General features: G+C 35.0%; 2 protein-coding genes across 3 annotated transcripts; one reads left to right on the forward strand and one right to left on the reverse strand.

Annotated features, from left to right (window-relative positions):
• Positions 1–472: 472 nt before the first annotated feature.
• Positions 473–13,513, reverse strand: LOC105348928 (protein mono-ADP-ribosyltransferase PARP15). Of its 2 annotated transcripts, none has more exons than XM_011458537.4 (15): positions 13,376–13,513; positions 9,221–9,363; positions 7,463–7,690; positions 6,838–7,050; positions 6,675–6,711; positions 6,463–6,539; positions 5,705–5,941; positions 5,119–5,352; positions 4,758–4,827; positions 4,299–4,378; positions 3,932–4,168; positions 2,903–3,136; positions 2,672–2,738; positions 1,815–2,441; positions 473–1,398 (listed from the first exon to the last, which is right to left on the reverse strand). In XM_011458537.4, the coding sequence occupies exons 1-15, from the start codon at positions 13,428–13,430 to the stop codon at positions 1,127–1,129; spliced, it is 2,811 nt and encodes a 936-aa protein (XP_011456839.3). In that variant the 5' UTR covers positions 13,431–13,513; the 3' UTR covers positions 473–1,126. The 2 variants fall into 2 exon arrangements, with proteins under 2 accessions (XP_011456839.3, XP_011456840.3); XM_011458538.4 differs by lacking the exon at positions 13,376–13,513 and adding an exon at positions 9,674–9,881.
• LOC105348929 (uncharacterized) lies at positions 10,093–19,131 on the forward strand. Its single transcript, XM_011458540.4, has 7 exons — positions 10,093–10,191; positions 10,302–10,368; positions 12,656–12,745; positions 14,981–15,033; positions 15,385–15,586; positions 16,490–16,653; positions 17,029–19,131. Exons 1-7 carry the CDS (start codon positions 10,108–10,110, stop codon positions 19,057–19,059), a joined length of 2,691 nt encoding a protein of 896 aa, XP_011456842.4. The 5' UTR covers positions 10,093–10,107; the 3' UTR covers positions 19,060–19,131.
• The last annotated feature ends 1,625 nt before the right edge of the window (positions 19,132–20,756 follow it).

Raw genomic sequence — 20,756 nt, forward strand, 5'->3', positions numbered from 1 at the left:
CATTTAACAGGAAGTTGACGTCTGATTGGTACAAAAATACATCCCACGACATAGCATGCCAAAACAAATAGTGTGTAAAATTTCAAGCATCTGCGATAAATAGTTGCTGAGAATTCTTTGACGGAAATTTGTTTGAAAATTTTGGCTAAAAATAAACAAAGTCTTCTTTTAACAGGAAGTTGACGTCTGATTGGTACAAAAATATATCCCACGATATGGCATGCCTATACAAATACTGTGTAAAAATTTCAAGCATCTGCGATAAACAGTTGCTGAGAAATCTTTGACGAAAATTTGTTCGAAAATTTTGGCTAAAAAATAAGCAAAGTCGTCATTTAACAGGAAGTTGACGTCCGATTGGTATAAAAATATATCCCACGATATGGCATGCCTTAACAAACACTGTGTTAAAATTTCAAGCATCTGCGATAAATAGTTGCTGAGATAAATGCGAAAGAAATTTTTGTTACGGACAGACAGACAGACAGACAGACGGACGGACGGACAGACAGACAGACAGACACACAAGGGTAAAACAGTATACCCCCTCTCCTTCGGAGCAGGGGTATAAATATGACATATTATACATGTAAAAGTGATATTATATCAAACAATAAAATAAACATGGACAAAAGCATGACTGTGTAAAAATACAAAGACTTCCTGTGACTAAACATCAGTGATCCCATCAGCAAATGATACAGACTGTAAAACTTTCAACGGCTACAGCTTCTACCAGTTGACAAAACAAACACATAAATATCATTAGGCTCATTTTTACTACTTTTTCAATCAGAATCACTATAAATCCATTAAAATTCAACAGTTTCAAATTTTTGACACACTTTAAAATAAGTTTTGAAACGTCCATTATACAGTTCATTGGCTGACACATCTAGCAACTGAACTACTCAGTGCTGTCAATTTGATAAACAGATTGATATACACTTTTAAAAGTGCATTTGAGCACTCAAAAAAGAATTTATTGTGTACGAAATGTTAAAGAAACCAACTAGTATGGAGATTTCAACACAACTCTTTCCTCATTTCATACAGGATTTGAAAAAATAAATTTCCATTCATCACAAAATGAAGATTCTACAGACTAACTCTCACTACAGATCATTTAAATTCTTTTGTATGTGATTAGATATTCGGGATAGCAGGCCTTGTTGTCATACAGAATAAATTCTCTAAAGTTCCAGCTTCCATCTACAACTATGGAATCAAACATGGCACTATGGGTAGGGTCCTTGCACCGATCATTGTGACAGCTCTTACAAGGAGGCCTGGTATAGGGATGTTTGTTTGTGGTATCAGTTCTGATGAACATTTCGCCAAGGCAAGCTCGAACCAAAAGCATTTTCTTCTCATGGAGATCTCTTTGATCTTTTGGATCTGCAAAAACATAACATTCAAAACGCAATTGGTAATCCGTTCTATTACCCTCAGCGTTAGCAACACACTTGGCAACGGGTAACACAACGAATTATTACATGCGCGTAAATCATGCACGTACGGTTTGCCGTAGAATTCACTTCATTTCTTTATAAAACAGTAAAATGTTCTTTAAAATTAAGACATTCAGTATAATAAAATGAATAGTGCCTGTTATGGAAGGGTAACTGTTGAAATTGACATCCCTCGAAAACCATTGTCAATGGTTGTCTCGGGGTGTTTTCAACAGTTACCCTTCCAAACAGGCACTATTTATATATTAACCCCAAAGAAGTGGCTCAATTCAACTGATTAGAGCATTTTTATCCAATAAAATAATAGCAATACTTTATTACGACAAAATTCACAAAGTTTACCTGCATACTGATCCGATTTACTCGAGCTCTCTGCACAGTATACTCCATTTCCAAAAACTGGATTGTTTGCTATCCTCCCATCTAATCCCTGAGTTAAAATATTTGTAATGAGACTTGGTTGAGTCCCATGGAACAAATAATGCTCATTGATCCCTGGGTAAATCTCCACCTGAAGACATGGATCGGCTATCTGTGTAGTTGCCACATCTCCACTTTTCGCGTGCGGAATCTGCCCTAGTGCCTTGAATTGCCCCTTCTGTGAAGCTCGTAGGAAGATCTTTTCTCTGTACTTCCAATACTCCTCAAAAAGATGAGGACTTTCAAGACGTTCTATATTAGTGATCTGTATCTTTGTATAGTTTAACTGGGCTAAACCAACTGCATCAGTGCCTTTACCCACAAACTGGGACTTCCAAGTATTTAATGCCAACTTCTCTACAGCAGAATATGTTTGAGAGCTTGACTTTAAAGCTTCAAGTTTAAAGTCCTTTGATGAGACACGGGAATTCCAAGTTGCCAAGTCATTGGAGGAAGTGTAAAATGTCCAATAGGATGGAGTTACAGCCTTCATTTTGTACAGATTCTCAAAATATGGCTTTGAATTCACTGGTGACTTGTTAGCATGTGCTGTAATAAATTAATTACTGTTTAATTTTATTTTATTCATTAGCATACCTCATTGAAATAATCTTATACAAAGTGAAATTTGTAGGATGTTTAACATTGAAATACCTGTCCTTATGTTTGTGATACAATTTTAAAACTTAGAACACTTAACTTAAGAACATGATATATTGATGATAACTGGGCATATTGCTTATTAAATTAATTGTGTGTATGTTAAACAAATCAAGCACCTGTTGGTGGGTTAGGACTCTGCAGAGTTGCTGCTGGGGTCGACATCTTGAAAGCTGAGAGAAAGGCCTGTAATCGACCACAATCAAGCTACATGTGTTATATGGAAGAAGCTATATCATTATATGAAAATGTTGAAAATAATCTTTTTCCATAACTTTGTGTAGCCTATAAGACTTGAATAATCATGCATGCATATGGTAATTCCATCTCTAACACTGTGCACCACTGACCTGCTCCACTGTTTTCCTATTCCTGTCTTGGTTGTATACAACAATAGTGATGCGAGCAAGTTCTGTTTGCGGATATTTCTGATCAAAGTCCTCGATGCACTCAGCCATTACTTGTGCCACTTGGTCGGGAGGGTAGTTCAGAGACCCTGTCCCCAGGGTGGGGAAAGCCAGGGTCTTTGTCATCTTGTGCTTGTTGGCCTCCTCTAGACATTTGGTCACAAAGTCTTTTAAGATCTGTTAAAATAGGTTTGATTTACACCAACATTTTTTACAAACACATGTTTAAATTTATGCATGTTAAAATATGAAGGAACAGATTTGTAAAAATTGTATCAACAATTATACAATATACAAATACTGCATGAATAAAGTAGCTGATCATGATAACTAGTAAATACTATTTTTTTGCATGGAAAACTGATATACAAGTATACTAGTGGAATATAATAACAGCCATAGTTGATAAGATGTCATTTAATTGTCTACCAGTTATAAACTCTCAAAACTAAATTAATTTGCCCCACAGAGGTGAAGTGCAAGCTAAGATGTGTGACTGTTTGTGTGAAAGGCGGGAGGCATGAATAAGGCAAGCCTTTTATCATTATTTTTTTACATTCTGATGTTATATACCCGTACATTTGTTTAGTTATTTTTGCTAATAATCTTAATTTAAGTTTCGGAATAAACAGTATACATGCAGGGAAATATTTGCCCCCATTTTTTTTCACCCCTTCTGCCCTTGTTGTCAGCGGGCACCTAATTTAATTAAGACTGAACAACCTCAAATTTCTCATACTATCTCTCCTTAATACATGTACAACTGTGTGGATTCAAGAAAGGGCAAAACCATTTGCAAATGTAGAAAGGCAAAAAAAACCAAAAACCAGGGCAAGCATAACCCTGTATACAGAATAATCATTTATTATATTTTAATACATCAGAACAGAAGAACTTAACAACTTTAGTATACAGTTGGACAGTATAAACAAATGAGTCCTAGCAACTCTCTCACCCTTAAGCAGACTGTACCTGTTTAGGTGTAGGCGTCCCAGCAGTCCCCCACTTTGGAATGGCTCCGTGGTACACAAACTTACACTGTAGATTATGACCTCCGGTAATGGCGAGGTCGCCGGACTGAATCCCCTGAGGATACTTCTGGTCACACTCTGTCTGTAGACCAGGCCCCGCGGCCTGTAATAGGCTCTCTGCCATTCCTCCATTCTTAAGTTTTAGATTTTCTGGTCCACTGCATACTATCACATCCACCTACATTTAAATTAACATAGATGACACAGGATTGAGCTTTGTCACCTAGAGCACCCATTTTATCATTGTACAAACATTAGAACTGAACAAATGGATTTAGCATGTTAGGTTCATGTCCTTCCATCAATACCTGCTGATTTGAAAGTTCTCCAGCTTTAAAAGATATCTGTATTTTTCCAATCTTTCCTTTGGAATTTGAAACATGTGTGACTAGAAAAATAAAAAATAATGCATAAAGCAAGAACTTGATGTAATTAACTTAATAAGAACCATATACTTTTTTATTTTCTTTGAAAGGATGATAAATTTATGCATGCATAATAAATTATTTTCCCATTTAACATGCAAAACAATGAAGTCAAACCTCATGATGGCTGCTTAGTTTCCATATATTATACTATCACGTCCACTTCAATAACAGTCAATGAAAAGTATAAATTATAGCAGCTAGAACATTTTACAAAGCTACTAAATATTTCGTACATAGCAGAGAAACTATGACCTGGCATCATGTGTACCAGACCAGTAGTCTGAGATAGCTACATCTCCTCTTTTTTGGTTTATACAGTATATGGTTACCATATCTCACCTGCAGGTGGCACTGCAGCTGCCGGAGAACTCTGTGTTGCATTTGTCATGTTCAGAGCAGAAATAAATGCCTGTGAAGAAAATGGCTAAGAGACTCACTAATAAACCTTTACAGCATAACATTCATTCTTTTTACTGTGAATGATACTGTATTAAGTCTGCTGCAAAAAAAGCAAAATCCTAGTCTACCAATAACTTGTAACATAATTTGAGGTAAAAATCAAAATTGCTTGGTCCACTTGTAGAGCAAAAAATACAAAGAACTGATGGGAATTATCGAATGTCCTAAAGAGTGATGGATCATTTAGCCCCTTATAAACAAGTGTACAACCACCATATGTAATGACTTGATGGAAGCTGACCTGTTCTACTGTTTTCCATTTCTTGTCCTGATTGTATACAACAATGATAATCCTTTTGAGTTTCTTATTCTGATACCTCTGGTCAAAGTCCTTGATGCAATCGGCCATCACTTGTGCCACTTGGTCGGGAGGGTAGTTCAGAGATCCCGTCCCCAGGGTGGGGAAAGCCAGGGTCTTTGTCATCTTGTGTTTGTTGGCCTCCTCTAGACATTCTGTCACAAAGTCTTTTAAGATCTAATAAAAAATGTTTGATCTACATAAATTTGGGGAGATATACATGTACATATTAAATAAATATCAAAATTAATACATGCACTCTCAAAATAAAAACAAAACATAATCAAAGTGGAAAGGGAGAGAAAATTAAAAGCCATAAATGGAGCAAACCTGGTTTCACTAGACATATTCTAGATTCTGGTGTACCATAAACTTATTATTACAAGTTCTTGAAGGAACTCTGTATACGGTACATGTAATTAACCATTGATGTATACTGATTTGAAGAAGCAAACAATAAACAAAGTTGAACGTATTCAGTATAAAGAACTGAGTCCTTGCAACTATCTCACCCTAAAGCAGACTGTACCTGTTTAGGTGTAGGTGTACCTGCAGTCCCCCATTTTGGAATGGCTCCGTGGTACACAAACTGACACTGTAGATTATGACCTCTGGTTATGGCGAGGTCACCGGACTGAATCCCCTGAGGATACTTCTGGTCACACTCTGTCTGTAGACCAGGCCCCGCGGCCTGTAATAGGCTCTCTGCCATTCCTCCATTCTTAAGTTTTAGATTTTCTGGTCCACTGCATACTATCACGTCCACCTGGATAATATATATGTAATTTATATATCTCAACAGACAAATACAGCTTTGAAAAAAGACACTGATACTCAATGAATTATCAGTAGTCCTTTAAAGTTAATTCTAAATGATTCACATTTACCAGATATGTACAACCATTTACTTTGGACAATGGACATTAAACACAAACTCAATATAAGTTGATGAATAAATATATATATACCCTGGTATATATATTTTTGAAATATTCAAATGATTTTGATGTACAGTAAAACACGGTTATAGCGAACACGCTTATAATGAATTGACGCTTACAGCGAAGTGATTTTTATTCCCCTTGACTTTATTTCTTGTTGTAAACTTAACGGATATAACGAATTACGCTTATAACGAAGTAAAATTGCCCGTCCCTGGGACTTCGTTATAAGCGTGTTTTACTGTAATTGGTTTTTTTAAAGTGTGCTTAATATCTGTATTGCATCCATAATCCCATTCCCAGTCCCAACCATAGCTTGCAAACTGTCATTATTGTGTTTTTGTACCTTCTGGTCTGGGAGATTTCCAATCTCCAAAGAAACATCAATATTTCCGACCTTGGAATGGCTTGTCTGTGAAGAGCCTGAATTTGAAAAAAAAAATGAGTTACCAGGTAAATAAAACAATAACAAAGCAAACAGCATAGAATTAAACTCAATCAATCTATTAACCTTGATGACTGATACTTTATTCTTTTACTCTTAATGAATAGAGGTACCTGTTTTAGATATTTTTCTGGCTTTCTTCACGAATGCCTATAAAAATACAATCATGCACATGTAACTAAATACAATGCAATGCTATTCTTTTTACAGCTTCCCAATAACATACTAAAACACTATGACTAATTTTCTTGTACATTGCACCAAATTATATCATACCGAATGAATCGAAGACTTAAACACACAAAATACAACTTGGCTGAGTGTGGGTCCAGCATTTTCATTGCTAAATTCCTCCACAGCTTTGAACAGTAAATCGGCAAGGACTTTTGCTGGGTAACCAATGGTGGATCCAAGATCAGGAACAGCAATAGAACTGAAGCCTTGGGAGTTTGCTCTTGTGAGACAATCTTTGACAATCTGTGTCACTGTCTTTATAAATTGAAATTGATAATTACTGACAACTTACAGATAAAAAAGTTTAATGTAAATGTCATTCATTTTTTGGAATTTATCAACTCTAGTAACAAAGAAAAAACTGAGTTCAATAGTTCATAAAAATCTTTAATGATAATACAGAATAGAAAGCAATCATGAATATTTCTACCATATTTGGAAATTCAGAGGAAAAAAACCCCTCATAAAACTCATTACAAAGAGGCTCTTTCATGCTTTTAGATTGTATTCCAGTTATAATAAACACAGGTACAGGTATTATGAAACTATTTCTGAAAACTTAAATGTTTAAGATAAAGATTAGCTTGGGACAATTCAAGCTGCAAAACAGAACCAGTATTAAATCAATTGTTTTGAGAGGGAAAATACATCACTCAATGATCCATACTTGGTTTTGGCTGCCATCTTTCTGATTGTCTGGAAGGGTCACATGGTATACTCTCTGGCAGGGTAAGTTGTACCCCCCTGTGTCAGCTATGGCCCCCACACTCACACCGTGCGGAAACTTTTTCTCACACTCTGACTTTAGATTTGGTCCAGCAGCATCACTCAGCTCCTTGCTTGGAGTTCTACTGAGGTCAAAGTTAGGAGGTACCCCATTAACATACACATCCACCTGCAAACATTTTGTACTATGTTTATTCTAATGTGCTGAACATAACATATTGTATTGTGTTGTTAACATAAAAAATGTTATTTATACAGTATCACTAAGTGTATATAGTCTACTGTACCACGGTCACATTTATTGTTAAATATACAGTATTGCTATATGTACATTGACTACTGTACTACTGTCACACTGCCTGTTATGGAACCAATATCACTAATCTATTTCGTATACAGTATTGCTAGGCGTACATTGACTATTGTACTATTGTTGCACTGATTGTTTTGTATACACTATTGCTATGCGTACAGTGTCTATTGTACTTCTGCCACACTGACTATTATGCATACTACCAGCAGTATCATTATGTGTACATTGTCTACTGTACTATTGTCACACTGTCTGTCATGTATACCCTACAGTATCACTATGTGTACACTGTCTATTGTCCTACTGTCAAACTTATTGTTATGTATACAGTATCAATAGTTGTGCATTGTCTATTGTACTACTGTCACATTAAGAGTTATGTATACACCCTACAGTATCACTATGTGTACACTGTCTACTGTACTACTGTCACATTGACTGTCATGTATACACCCTGCAGTATTACTATGTGTGCACTGTCTATTGTACTACTGTCACATTGAGTGTTATGTATATATATGGTATCACTATGTGTACACTGTCTATTGTACTATTGTCACATTGAGTGTTATGTATATGGTATCACTATGTGTACACTGTCTACTGTACTACTGTCAGATTGACTGTCATGTATACACCCTACAGTATCACTATGTGTACACTGTCTACTGTACTACTGTCACATTGACTGTCATGTATACACCCTACAGTGTTACTATGTGTACACTGTCTACTGTACTACTGTCACATTGACTGTCATGTATACACCCTGCAGTATCACTATGTGTACACTGTCTATTGTACTACTATCACCCTGTTATGTATATGGTATCACTATGTGTACACTGTCTACTGTACGACTGTCACATTGACTGTCATGTATACAACCTACAGTATCACTATGTGTACACTGTCTACTGTACTACTGTCACATTGACTGTCATGTATACACCCTGCAGTATTACTATGTGTGCACTGTCTATTGTACTACTGTCACATTGACTGTCAATTATACATCCTGCAGTTACTATGTGTACAATTTCTATTGTACTACTGTCATATTGACTGTTATGTATGCAGTATCACTATGTGTACACTGTCACTGTACTATTGTTTCATTAACTGTCATGTATACACCCTATAGCATCACTATGTGTACAATGTCTACTTTACTTCTGACACATTGTGTGTTACTTATGTACTGTACCTGTTCATCTGTGAGTAGTCCCTTCACTACTGTCACACTGATTGTTATATAAATAGCTTGCAGTATCACTATGGGTACACTGTCTACTGTACTACTGTCACACTGACTGCTATGTATAAAGTATTATTATGTTTACACTGTCTGCTGTACTACTGTGACTACTGTCACATTGTGTGTACCTGTTCATCAGTGAGTGATCCATTTACTACTGTCACACTGACTGCGCCAACCTTTACCCACTGTCTGGCATTCTGATTGGCCCGGGCTTGGAACAGATTGAGAGATGAGGGTGTATGTGGTAGTGGCACTGTGGTGGCATTGGCTATAAGTGCAACATAATGAATCAAGATCAGGTTTTTTTATCACATTAATACAGCAATCTGATTCAATGTCCTTATTATATGTAATAAAATTAATTATTAAGTAAAGGTACTGTTGATGAAATATACATATAAAGATATAAACATAACTTTTAGCACAAACTTTGATATTGTTTTCATGACACAACTGATGACAGTTGTTAAAAGAGCTTCTAAGCCTGTCAGCCTGTAACCCAAATAGCAGAGAAAAAAAAATATATACATATTCATATTTGCCAAGACCAAAGCGAGCACCGTGTATTAAATACTTACCAACACTGGCATTAGACTTTTTAGTTTGTTGTCCCCCCATTTAGATGTTTAATATTGATTTTTATCCCCAGTCACTTTTTTATAAACAAAGTGAAAGTAATAAGTAGATTAATCTGAAGTATATCTATTTTTGTCATTCCAGAGACATAAATAAATAATGTTATTTATGTCTCTGGTCATTCTAAATATAAAACCTGGTAATCTTAAAGTTGTTTATACTTCCTATTTTCCTATTTTCATTTTCTTAATCTACGTTCCACTACCTGGGAGACATTATTGTTGATTTTGGTAACACCGTTCGTTATATTTGTACTGAATTAGTTTAACACTGGTCTTGTTTAATCCCTCCAGCTATAATCTTTCGGTGACCCAGCTTTGATCGGGTTCGAAATTCGTAAAAAAAAAAAAAAAAAAAAAAAAGGCTAAAGGGGAAAATGGCGGGGGCTTTGAAATATATGTCAGATCATGAGAATCGATTGCAAAGATTTAAGTCGAATCTTTTGTATATCTTCGATAAGGTTGGAACTGCATGAATAAAATTGACATTCCTTATCAAGTTTCTTTGTCTGGACGTAAGCAGTATTCGAATATGATTTGAACATGTCTAATTTCTGGTTTATGATTATAGTACGAAAACTGTGAAGACGATGATACAGAAATAGACCTGCGTGATCTTTCTTTGCATCGAGGACGAAGTAAGACTTAACGTTTACTTTTTTACAGTTCTTGTACATCTTCTAATATGCTTTATAGGGGGTCTAGTTGTTAATGTTACTGTCTAATGTTCATGATGTTTTATCATATTCCAATGCATTTCTTACCATGACTGCCTTTAGCCCCCTTTCACCAGCTGTTCACAGTCAGGTTGGGACTAATCTCCCAAGTGGGTTATATAGAATGTATGTTCGTTGGCTGCATGCAAGGCCAACATAAAATGGATAATTTATTGATTATGAGTAAATTGCTTATTGGGCTTAATTATATTATATTATGGCAAACAACATGATACACGTACTGTGAGATACATGTATGGAGTGAACAAGTTATAGGGTGAACGAACGATAATATGGGTGAACAGACACCGGGTGATCCGACCCAGGCAAACAGGTAGATAGGGCAAATGAACCCAGTACCGGTTATATAAGCACGTTTGAGTTATAATAAATTTAAAATGAAAAGAAATAAATTTTTAATTTGGTAATTCCTAAAATAAATCAGCATAAATACATATCATGCAATTGCAACCACTTTTCATATAAGGCAATAAAACAGTTCAGATTTCCAGTAAGGCAAATCTGTAACCTGGTTACAAATGAAACCAGACTAATGCAATAATCACCCTTCCTGATTTAATGCCTCAAATTCTGTGTAAAAGTGGTTTTCTCTAAAACAGGGTAACAAGGGTTACGAGGTTAAAGGGACCTAAACACAGTTTTATATCAAAATTTTAATTTTTTTTATTATAAAATAGATGTAAAATATATGTACATGTTAAATAATTGACCAAACTTTATTGTTAGAAATCAAATTACATGCAAGATACAGAGGTAAGAAATCATGGACTCATTGTTATACAGTCAAACTTTGATATCTCGCACTAGATGGGACTATTTCAACACTTCGAGATATCCGAGTATTCGAGATGTCATGGGTAAAATACTTAAAAAATAAGTGGTTGGGACTTACAAATCACTTAGACATATCTATTGTATTCGAGATATCGAAGTTCAACTGTATATGAAAACAAAGCTGGAGTCTGATATTCATTTACAAATAATGTGAAGTAAGGAAATTACCATATTTTTGACAAAATGACTTGTGGCATAAAAGATAAACTTATTCAATGTGTTCATAAATAAAATTATGAGCAAAAGAAAGCTCCATTTAATTGAAACTTATACCAGGGCCACTCTTAAAAAAAATGTTTGTTTGGAATTGTCGCTTGGAGGTTTCTAGACTTGAGAGGGAGGGAATTTTTTTTTTCAAACTTGAAGTTTCACTAATTAAAAGTTGGTTTAAAAAAATGTTCTTCAGTTTTTGCTGATAAAATTTTATCAGTGGGGGGTATTTCAATGAGACGGGAGGCAATTCCAAACAAACAATAATTTTTTTTTGCCCAATACAACACATGTAAACAATAACAAAGACTTCAGCTTTGTTTACAAAACAAAGAGTTTCGAACTCTGGATCTTGCTTGTAACTCGATATTTGACCTACATTTTTGGGGAAGCATTAACGATACCCATATAAATCATTCTATACATTAAAAAAAAATGGAAAAATAAAATTTGAAAATGTAAAGCTCAAATCATGTCAAAGATCCTTTAATAGACACTTGGAACAATGCTAATTTCTCTTTTGAAGCATATAACCATGGTTACAGACACTTAGATTAATACTAATCTCTCTTAAGAAACAAGGTAACAGTGTTAAGACTTGTGAGGGTAACAGACCCTTGTATCTATATGTATGTCTTTTAATTCTGAAACAGAGTAACAAGGGTTACGAGAGTTACAGACCCTTGTATCTATACTAATGTCTCTTTTGAAACAGGGTAACAAGGGTTACTAGGGTAACAGACTCTTGTATTTATGTGTATGTCTTTTCTGAAACAAAATTATGAGGGTAACAGACCCTTGTATCAGTATGTATCAATATGAACTAGTACAGACTTTAGCTTGTGTGTTAACCCTTTAGCTCAATTGTTAGAGCATTAATAATTGTTTTATTTTACCGAGGGGTCTGGAATTGTAGCCTACTGGTGGATATTCCTCCTATTCTGTTAATTGACTAATAAATCCACTCCATATGTGCAGAACTTTCCTGAACATGCTTAAGTTTATTTATACTTATTAATTAAAGAATAAAAACATTTATGATAACTTGTTTGACTTGTACATGATGACCAAATTTGAAAAAAGTCTTCTAGCTATATATACATGTTTTTCATAATACATGTATAGTAAATTCATAATTTTGTAGAACAATTTATTAGAAGCAAAACCAAGGGGTTTGGACACAGCAAACTTAGGAGTACACCAAGAGAGGGGAACCTAAATCTAGAGGACCATGGTACGTAATTCTGTTGTCATGACCTCTATATACCTGGTATATAGTACATGTTTAAGTCCATGTACATCAAAAGTAATTTAAAATCAAAGAGGAAAATTTGTTTTAGTAAGGCATGACTAATGAGAGATAATGGTGACCAACGGTTCAATATGTCCATGGAAAATTGTAAATTAGCAGTTTGCCATCAGCGACATTATTTAGTCTTATATTTAGTATATGTATTAGATAATGATGTCATGTAAAGAAAGCAGTAATGTTTAAGCAATGTCCTGAGTTCAGTCACTGTCTGGATAACTCATATTAATGAGATACTAAGTTGAGATAATTGTCTTTTTATTACAAATTAAATAATATTTGATTTCACAATCTAAAAACAAGTATATCCAACTTTTCTACTAAAAAACAATTTCTCTTTCATATTGAGCTGAAAACGGCAGAAGACTGTCTGACTCGCATCAATTGCATATGATTGCATGCACAGTTGTAAAATGTTTTGTGAACAGTCATGAAGTCCATGATATTTTTTATTTGTATAAGTGTTCAAGGAAAGAATAACATCCCACTTTCATACAAATCATGTAACTTTGAAATATTAAAGATGATTCTTTTTAATCAATGAAACTGCCTTACCTGAACTTGGAATAAAATAACCAAAACATGGTGGTACTTTATTGGATGAGTTCATTTCTGAAGGAAGTTTTTACAGGGCATGTGACATTTTTGTCTGTCTATAATCTCTAAATATAGCGACTTGCATTTTTAGCTATATGTACTTAGATTACAACTTTTGTAATGGGGTGGTAAACAAGATGGGTCCAATAACAGAGGGATATCAGTTACGTACAGGAATATGATCTAGCTATTAAATGAATACATTATATAATATATATAAGTTTATTTCATGTGATCAAGTTTTACATGATAATGTTTGAAAAATAGGTAAAAGATATGTATGTGATATTGTAAGTACATTTAATTTTGTGTATAATATCTATATTAATATTTTGTATTATTTATCCCATGAGATAAGATTATATACAGCAAAGACTGCAAATTATACCATTATTTATCCTTTTCTGCATAATGACTGGATTAAACCTGTTTGTCAGTCCAAACTTCTTTCAGGATATTTTTTTGTTGTGCTTGTTAACATTAGTCATTTTCATGCCAAAATGATATCTTTAGATGGGTATATATAATTTTTTATTCCCCCCCCCCCCCCTCTAAGAAGGGAAAGCATATTGCTTTGCTGCTGTCTGTCCACCAACAGTTTCAACTCATTTTCTTTGCAGAGGATGAACATATTGAAATGAAATTTGGTATACAGGTTTATCATGATAATATCTAGGTCAACTTCGATATTGGGTACGATCAAGCAATTTTCGACAGAGTTATGGCCCTTGGACTTAGAAAAATTCCAGTTTTTTGCAGTTTCCGCTCATTTTCTTTGCAGAGGATGAACATGTACATTGAAATGAAATTTGGTATACAGGTTTATCATGATAATATCTAGGTCAAGTGTGATATTGGGTACGATCAAGCAATTTTCGACAGAGTTATGGCCCTTGGACTTAGAAAAATTCCAGTTTTTTGCAGTTTCCGCTCATTTTCTTAGCAAAGGATGTACATATTGAAATAAAATTTGGTATACAGATTTATCATGATAATATCTAGGTCAACTTCGATATTGGGTACGATCAAGCAATTTTCGACAGAGTTATGGCCCTTGGACTTAGAAAAATTCCAGTTTTTTGCAGTTTCCGCTCATTTTCTTTGCAGAGGATGAACATATACATTGAAATGAAATTTGGTATACAGGTTTATAATGATAATATCTAGGACGAGTTCGATATTGGGTACAATCGAGCAATTTTCAACAGAGTTATGGCTCTTGGACCTAGAAAAATTCCAGTGATTTGCAGTTTCTGCTCATTTTCTTCGCAGAGGTGCACATATTGATATGAAATTTGGTATACAGGTTTATCATGATAATATCTAGGTCAAATTTGATTTTGGGTATGATAGAGCAATTTTCGACAGAGTTATGCCCCTTGGACATAGAAAAATTCTCAATATTGGCATTTTACATTCATTTATTTGTGGATGTTTCCAAGGGAGGGGGGGGGGGCACATAAGTGTTTCACAAACATCTCTTGTTAGTATTGCTTTCTAAAGCAAAGCACTTTTCCTTAACATGTACCATGCCATTTTTACAATATCATGCTTAAATTTCAGGACAGAATAATATCCCTGTCATTGATTACAGACAACAGACAGGGGATAGACAGGTAAAATATCTTAATTGATGATTTCTTCAAAATAGGAACATGTTATTTGAGATTTTCATTATATGTTAACCTTGAATAAGCTATAACTTTATCATGATAACCCAAAATTAAACTACATTTAGTAACAACTGGAAAAGTTGAGAGTATTCGATACAAACAGTGTGTAATGCTTAAAGACAATGACCTTAGGTGTTCTTCACTGTAAATATTTTATTTTTGCTTTGATTTCAAAATTGATTTGCAATATTTAAAGCAAAGCAATCTTTTTTCTTCAAGTTCAAAAAGTGAATAATTAAGTATTTCTTCTGAATTCATGAGTGTCAACTTTACACTGTACCCTTATTTCAACAGAGAGATGACCTACAGGCTACATATGTTGTGTCAAGGTCAGATGATCTGTGGAATTCTCATAGAAACCAACCTCTCCCACTGAATTATGATGAGCCAGATTGCTTGGATCCCCGACAGAGAATAGATGTGGATCCTAGTGATGTTGATCCCAGGGAAGTCGACCATTTCTCAGACGACAGCTCCAGGATACAGTGCCTCAATGGTAAATCTAAATCACACAGCAGAGCAATTCCTGCCAGGAATTGATCTGGGCCACAACATTTTGATTTTTACACATATTTAATTAAAATGGCGCAGTTTAGCAAACTGTCTGGGTACTAAGATAAAAAGAACATACAAAGAACTAACATAGATATTATTCGTTGTAAAGTGACTGAAACGGATATGCAACTAAACTGCTAATTTGTAAAAGTACATTTATTAGTCATGTGCACTTAAATCAGGTTATTACCGGTAAATGCTTATTGTGATGTTCGTAAAAATATTACATTATCCAGTGTGTGTGTGATAATACTACAAATCGATTTTGTAATGTGTAGTCCAATACATTTCATCAATGACTATATTGATATTTAATTGTACAGTTGCTGAAAGTTATAAAAATTTAAGTTATAAGGAATCATTCTTTGATTATTATGAGGTGATCAAATATGGTTGGGCAAGATCAAATCTATCATAAAGCCTTTGGGCTTCATCTTCGATCATATTTGATCACCTCATAATACACAAAGAATGACTTTTTATTCCTTAAGACAATGATTGTGAAGACATGACCTCCAAGTAAATTCTCGCAATCAACTTTCTGATCTTTCTTTGATCATTTGATAAGAAAGATGTACATGTAGTTGATGATTATGAAACAACCCATTCCAATGAAAATTAAATGAATCACTTCAAGTAATTAAAGTCTAGTATCAAACACTTACCGGTAAGGAACTGTTCTTAAGTTTCAATCATCCTAAATAGATGTAGCTTCGTGGTCATACACCCTGCAAAAAATTACAATGTGAAAAGAATGCTGCAACTTGTGGTACCCGGTATATCGATACAACTTGTCAAATTCTGAAAGTACTAAATATTTTAATTCAACTTTCCTAAATTTTAGAGACATACAAGGACGTCTTGTCCTTGTTTGGTCCAGATGAGGAGGAGGAAATCAGTGATGCAGAAACATTGACCACTTCCTCGGACAGTGAGGAAAGTTTGGATGACGACTTTGAGGACCTGACTTACAACCTGAGCTCATCAGAGGAGTCAGACAAAGACCAGGTAAAAAAAAAAAAAAAAGCTCCTCAGACGTGTTAGACAAAGAAAAGGTACACAACTAAGCTCCTTGGAGTCAGAACACAAATTTGCTTTCCTCAGAGTTGACAGGGAAAGTACAGTAACTGAGATCCTAAGAAAAGTCAATAAAGGGATGTAAAAAGTAATGACAAGTTAAAGCCCTCTTTTATTCTGTATTGAATCAAACTTTATAAAAATGATTCACAAGGTTTAAGACATTAAATGACAGTAGAATTTGTTTCTTATATTTCACAGAATATTTATGTTACTTAAGTCTATCTCTTTCATATTTTCTAGTATATTTATTTGCAAATTAAAAAAAAAAATGATTCAAGACTAATAGATTTTAATTTTTCTTAGACTTGCAGGCCAAGGGAGATGAGAAGGGGTTACCATGGGGATTTACAAAGCAGTCCAAGAATGGAGTCTTATTTCGCATCCTCAGAGGACAGCTCTGGTTATCATAGCTCAGAAATCCAGTCCAGTCTAATCAAAAGAAGCCAAATCCACAAACAGTACCGCCAACCTGAAACCAACATCAGCTACCGGCAGATTCAAAACCACTTCCTGTCTGGTGACGCAGGCTTAGTGAGCATGAAACGCCCCAATTACCGTCAACAAATTCAGAACCTGTACAAGTCAAGTAGCAGAGAAAATTCAGGGAAGTCTGATAGAGACCTTGAAAAGAAACAGAGGGGAAGAAATTCTCTGTGCTTAGATGAATTTGAAGCTTCATTTAAAATGTCTCAGAGTATGATGACAAATGGAGCTTCAGAATATTGCAGTCAACCAGAACTTAAAGTAGGAACTCCGGGACTGAGCAATCAGCCTATGTCTTCCATTGAAAAGGTTACAAAGTGGATTTTGCCACCTCAGGAAGGGGGTGGAATAGACAGATACACTGTGAAGGCCAAGCGGAAACTTTCCATTCAGAAAGTGCCAGAATCAAGTGCAGAGAGTTTCAATAGAGAGAGTGAGCTATCTTCAATTGTGTCTAGTTCTTGTGGAAATTCTACCATCACCACAGAGAACTTATTACACCAAAATCAGATGAGGAATACTGAGTTTGATCAAGAAAGCATGTCAATAGGATGTAACAGTGTCAATTGTTTTTGTCAAAACAGAGGTGTTTGTAACTGTACAGATTGTGTTAACAAGTGTGACTCAAGGCAGCCTCAGCAGTTTGGAGATGATGATTGTGATAGTGGAGAAAGTATTTCTCAGTATAATGAGTTTGGAAGTAGAAGTAGGACTTCAATGACATTTGCTTGTCCTTCAGGGGGTAATAATTCAGCATACAGTTTTCCACCTCAAGCTATTCCACTTTCACCAAGAACATCCACTGAAATATCAACATACCGACCTCAGCCAAGAACATTTACTGAAATATCCACATACCAACCCCAACCAAGAACATCCACTGAAATATCCACATACCAACCTCAGCCAAGAATATTTACTGAAATATCCACATACCAACCCCAACCTAGAACATCCTCTAAAATATCCGCGTCCCAACCCCAACCAAAAACCTCTTTCTTTTCTCCCCAGAGAGCTCACAGTTGCCCGTCATCTCCACAGTCTGTTGGACTGTTTCCTGATCCGAGCAGCTCTCCGTCTTCATCACTGGCAAGACTTCGCCTCTCCTCACCCAGATCTTCACCCAAAGCGTCACAAAACTATTACAGAAGACAGGCTGTGGAGGAGCACTCACCCCGCATACAGGCAACATGCAATGTTCCACCGGTATTCAAAGTTCCAAATGCTTTTCCATATGAAAGATCTCCATCAACCAAAAGAGTTTCACAAAGAACACTGATAGATGAAGGGGAAGGAGGACAGCAGCAGGTTGAAAGGGCTCGAGATAAGCATGTGAGGTCGAACTCTTGTGACAACAGGTCAAATCGTAGATTTAGATCTCAATTTAATGACAAGCCTGATTGGATGAATTTTGATGGACAGTATCGAGTTTTCCATAGAAAAAATCTGGATAGCAGTCTTTCAAGAAGAGTTTGTGGTGAATATCAACAAGAAGAAATGGAGAGTGGACAACAACTGAAAACTGGCTATCCTCTCCAGTCACTGCCCAGAGAACTTGTGTCTGTCGGAAAGACCAAGCCTAAGTGTTTAGGAAGCTTATTTTCACCCCAGAGGCCCAGTTTCACTCTCAAAAATAGAGACACGCGTAATGAAATGATCTCAGATAGGGGGGATCACTGGAACCAAACTAGGCAAGAGCATTCAAAGATTTCATCCGAGATTCCATGTCGCAAGAACTTACAAAGCACACCAAAGAAAAGGAACTGTGAACTTGTACTAGACACTTCTCTTTCAACTATTAATCCAAATGTAGATAGTTCAAGTGATGAAGATGAAGTCATTTTAATTTAAGGAATTGTTTTTCATTCTAGTGAAAGTATTGCAAAATGAAATTACTGCTGAAATAAATCATGTTGAAACCATCAGGTGTTTTTTGTTTTCTTTTATCATCGACTATAAAATGACTTTTCTTTAATAGGTAGTAAAGCTGCCCATCTCTAAGTGACTGTAATTTATATGTAGTTAAATACTTTCATCCACAATAAAATTTCAAGATGTCACTTACCATTCTAAATTAATTGGAAGTCTTGTATTTCAAAAAGTTTATTGTGTAACTTAAAATTTTTAAAGGAGGTACATGAGTCTTTAGAAATTTGTTTTTAAAATAGTTAAAATGTTTTTATCCTAACAGAAAAATTTAAATGAAGCTAGAGTTGTTTCCCTTAGAGCTGCATCAAGTTTAAATGTCCTGACAGTGTTATATATAGCAACAGAATAAACAGAGTTATGATATTGGTAAGAACACACAATGCCAAAATGGACTCTCATTTTGAAATGACTGGGACTGTGTAGTGGCCTTCAACAGAGACAGTAATGTGACACAAGTAAAAGTATCATGCAATGGGCTGTTCCTGTTCCTCGAACTCGGGTATGAAGTAATCTATATTGTATTGATTGGCAGTTATATCTGTATTGATTGGCAGTTATATCATACATCCCAATACTGACTTACTTGTGTAATTTTTGAGTGACTTTTGTTTGTATAAATTTCCAAATGAGTAACACTGAAAATGTAAATGTTTATACATTTAGATACCAGGTAATTAAATAATGGAATGGTTGTAATTCATATTTGAAAATAGCTAGAATACTTTAGACAAGTACAAAATGTTACATATATGTATATTGAAGTAGCACCGTAAATAATTGATCATTTCCATGTATTTTGTGTTTACCCCATGTATTTTGGTTGTCTTTTTTCTGAATACCGGTAACTCCTTTATTCATATAATTATGTAAACATACATAATGCATTTGTTCTGTAGATCCCACAGTTCCTCGTCCAGCAATGAACTCTTACCCCCGCAGTCAGGGAGTTGAAACAAGGTGGATACAGCCAGGTAAATGGGCATGTAACAGGACCAGCAAATACTCCCCAGTCCACACCCCACCCCCAAAAAAGTCCCCCTCCCAATGAGATCAGCCTTTTTTAAAATTTTCCCAATAATATAATGATTTTAGGGACTTGGAGTATGATATTATATATGTTTGTAGTTATCCATATGTTTAATTGTCTCTTATTAAATACAGTTCCACATAAACACAGTTTTAATCTCGAGTATAAACTTTGCCTTTAAATGGTAGATGTAATCTAGGTGACACAATCCCTACAACAATCCTTTTGATTATATTGAGAGAAGAAGCATTGAACATTTCCTACTGGTAGATATTTAAAGAACAAACAAACATGTTTTAAAATCTTTTTTGATATTGTTTCGTTTATGAAATAATTAAAATTTGAGTCAACACAAATTCTAACAAAATAAATTTGTAACAACTGAGTCTTGAAACTTCTCAACATTGATCAATGTTGTATCAAAAATTAATCATAGAAATTAATATACCAGGTTTGCGCTTTGCTTATATCAGATTGAGACTAATTTTGATTATGGCAAGAGAAAAAAAGGTTTTTTAAATGCACAGACTGTACATTCATGTATGTTTGAATGTTTTTCTTCTTCCTGGTTTCAGATCAACCTATGACCTTG

The sequence above is a fragment of the Magallana gigas genome, chromosome 2 (genome assembly GCF_963853765.1).
Source record: "Magallana gigas chromosome 2, xbMagGiga1.1, whole genome shotgun sequence".
Classification (NCBI taxonomy): Eukaryota; Metazoa; Mollusca; class Bivalvia; order Ostreida; family Ostreidae; genus Magallana; species Magallana gigas.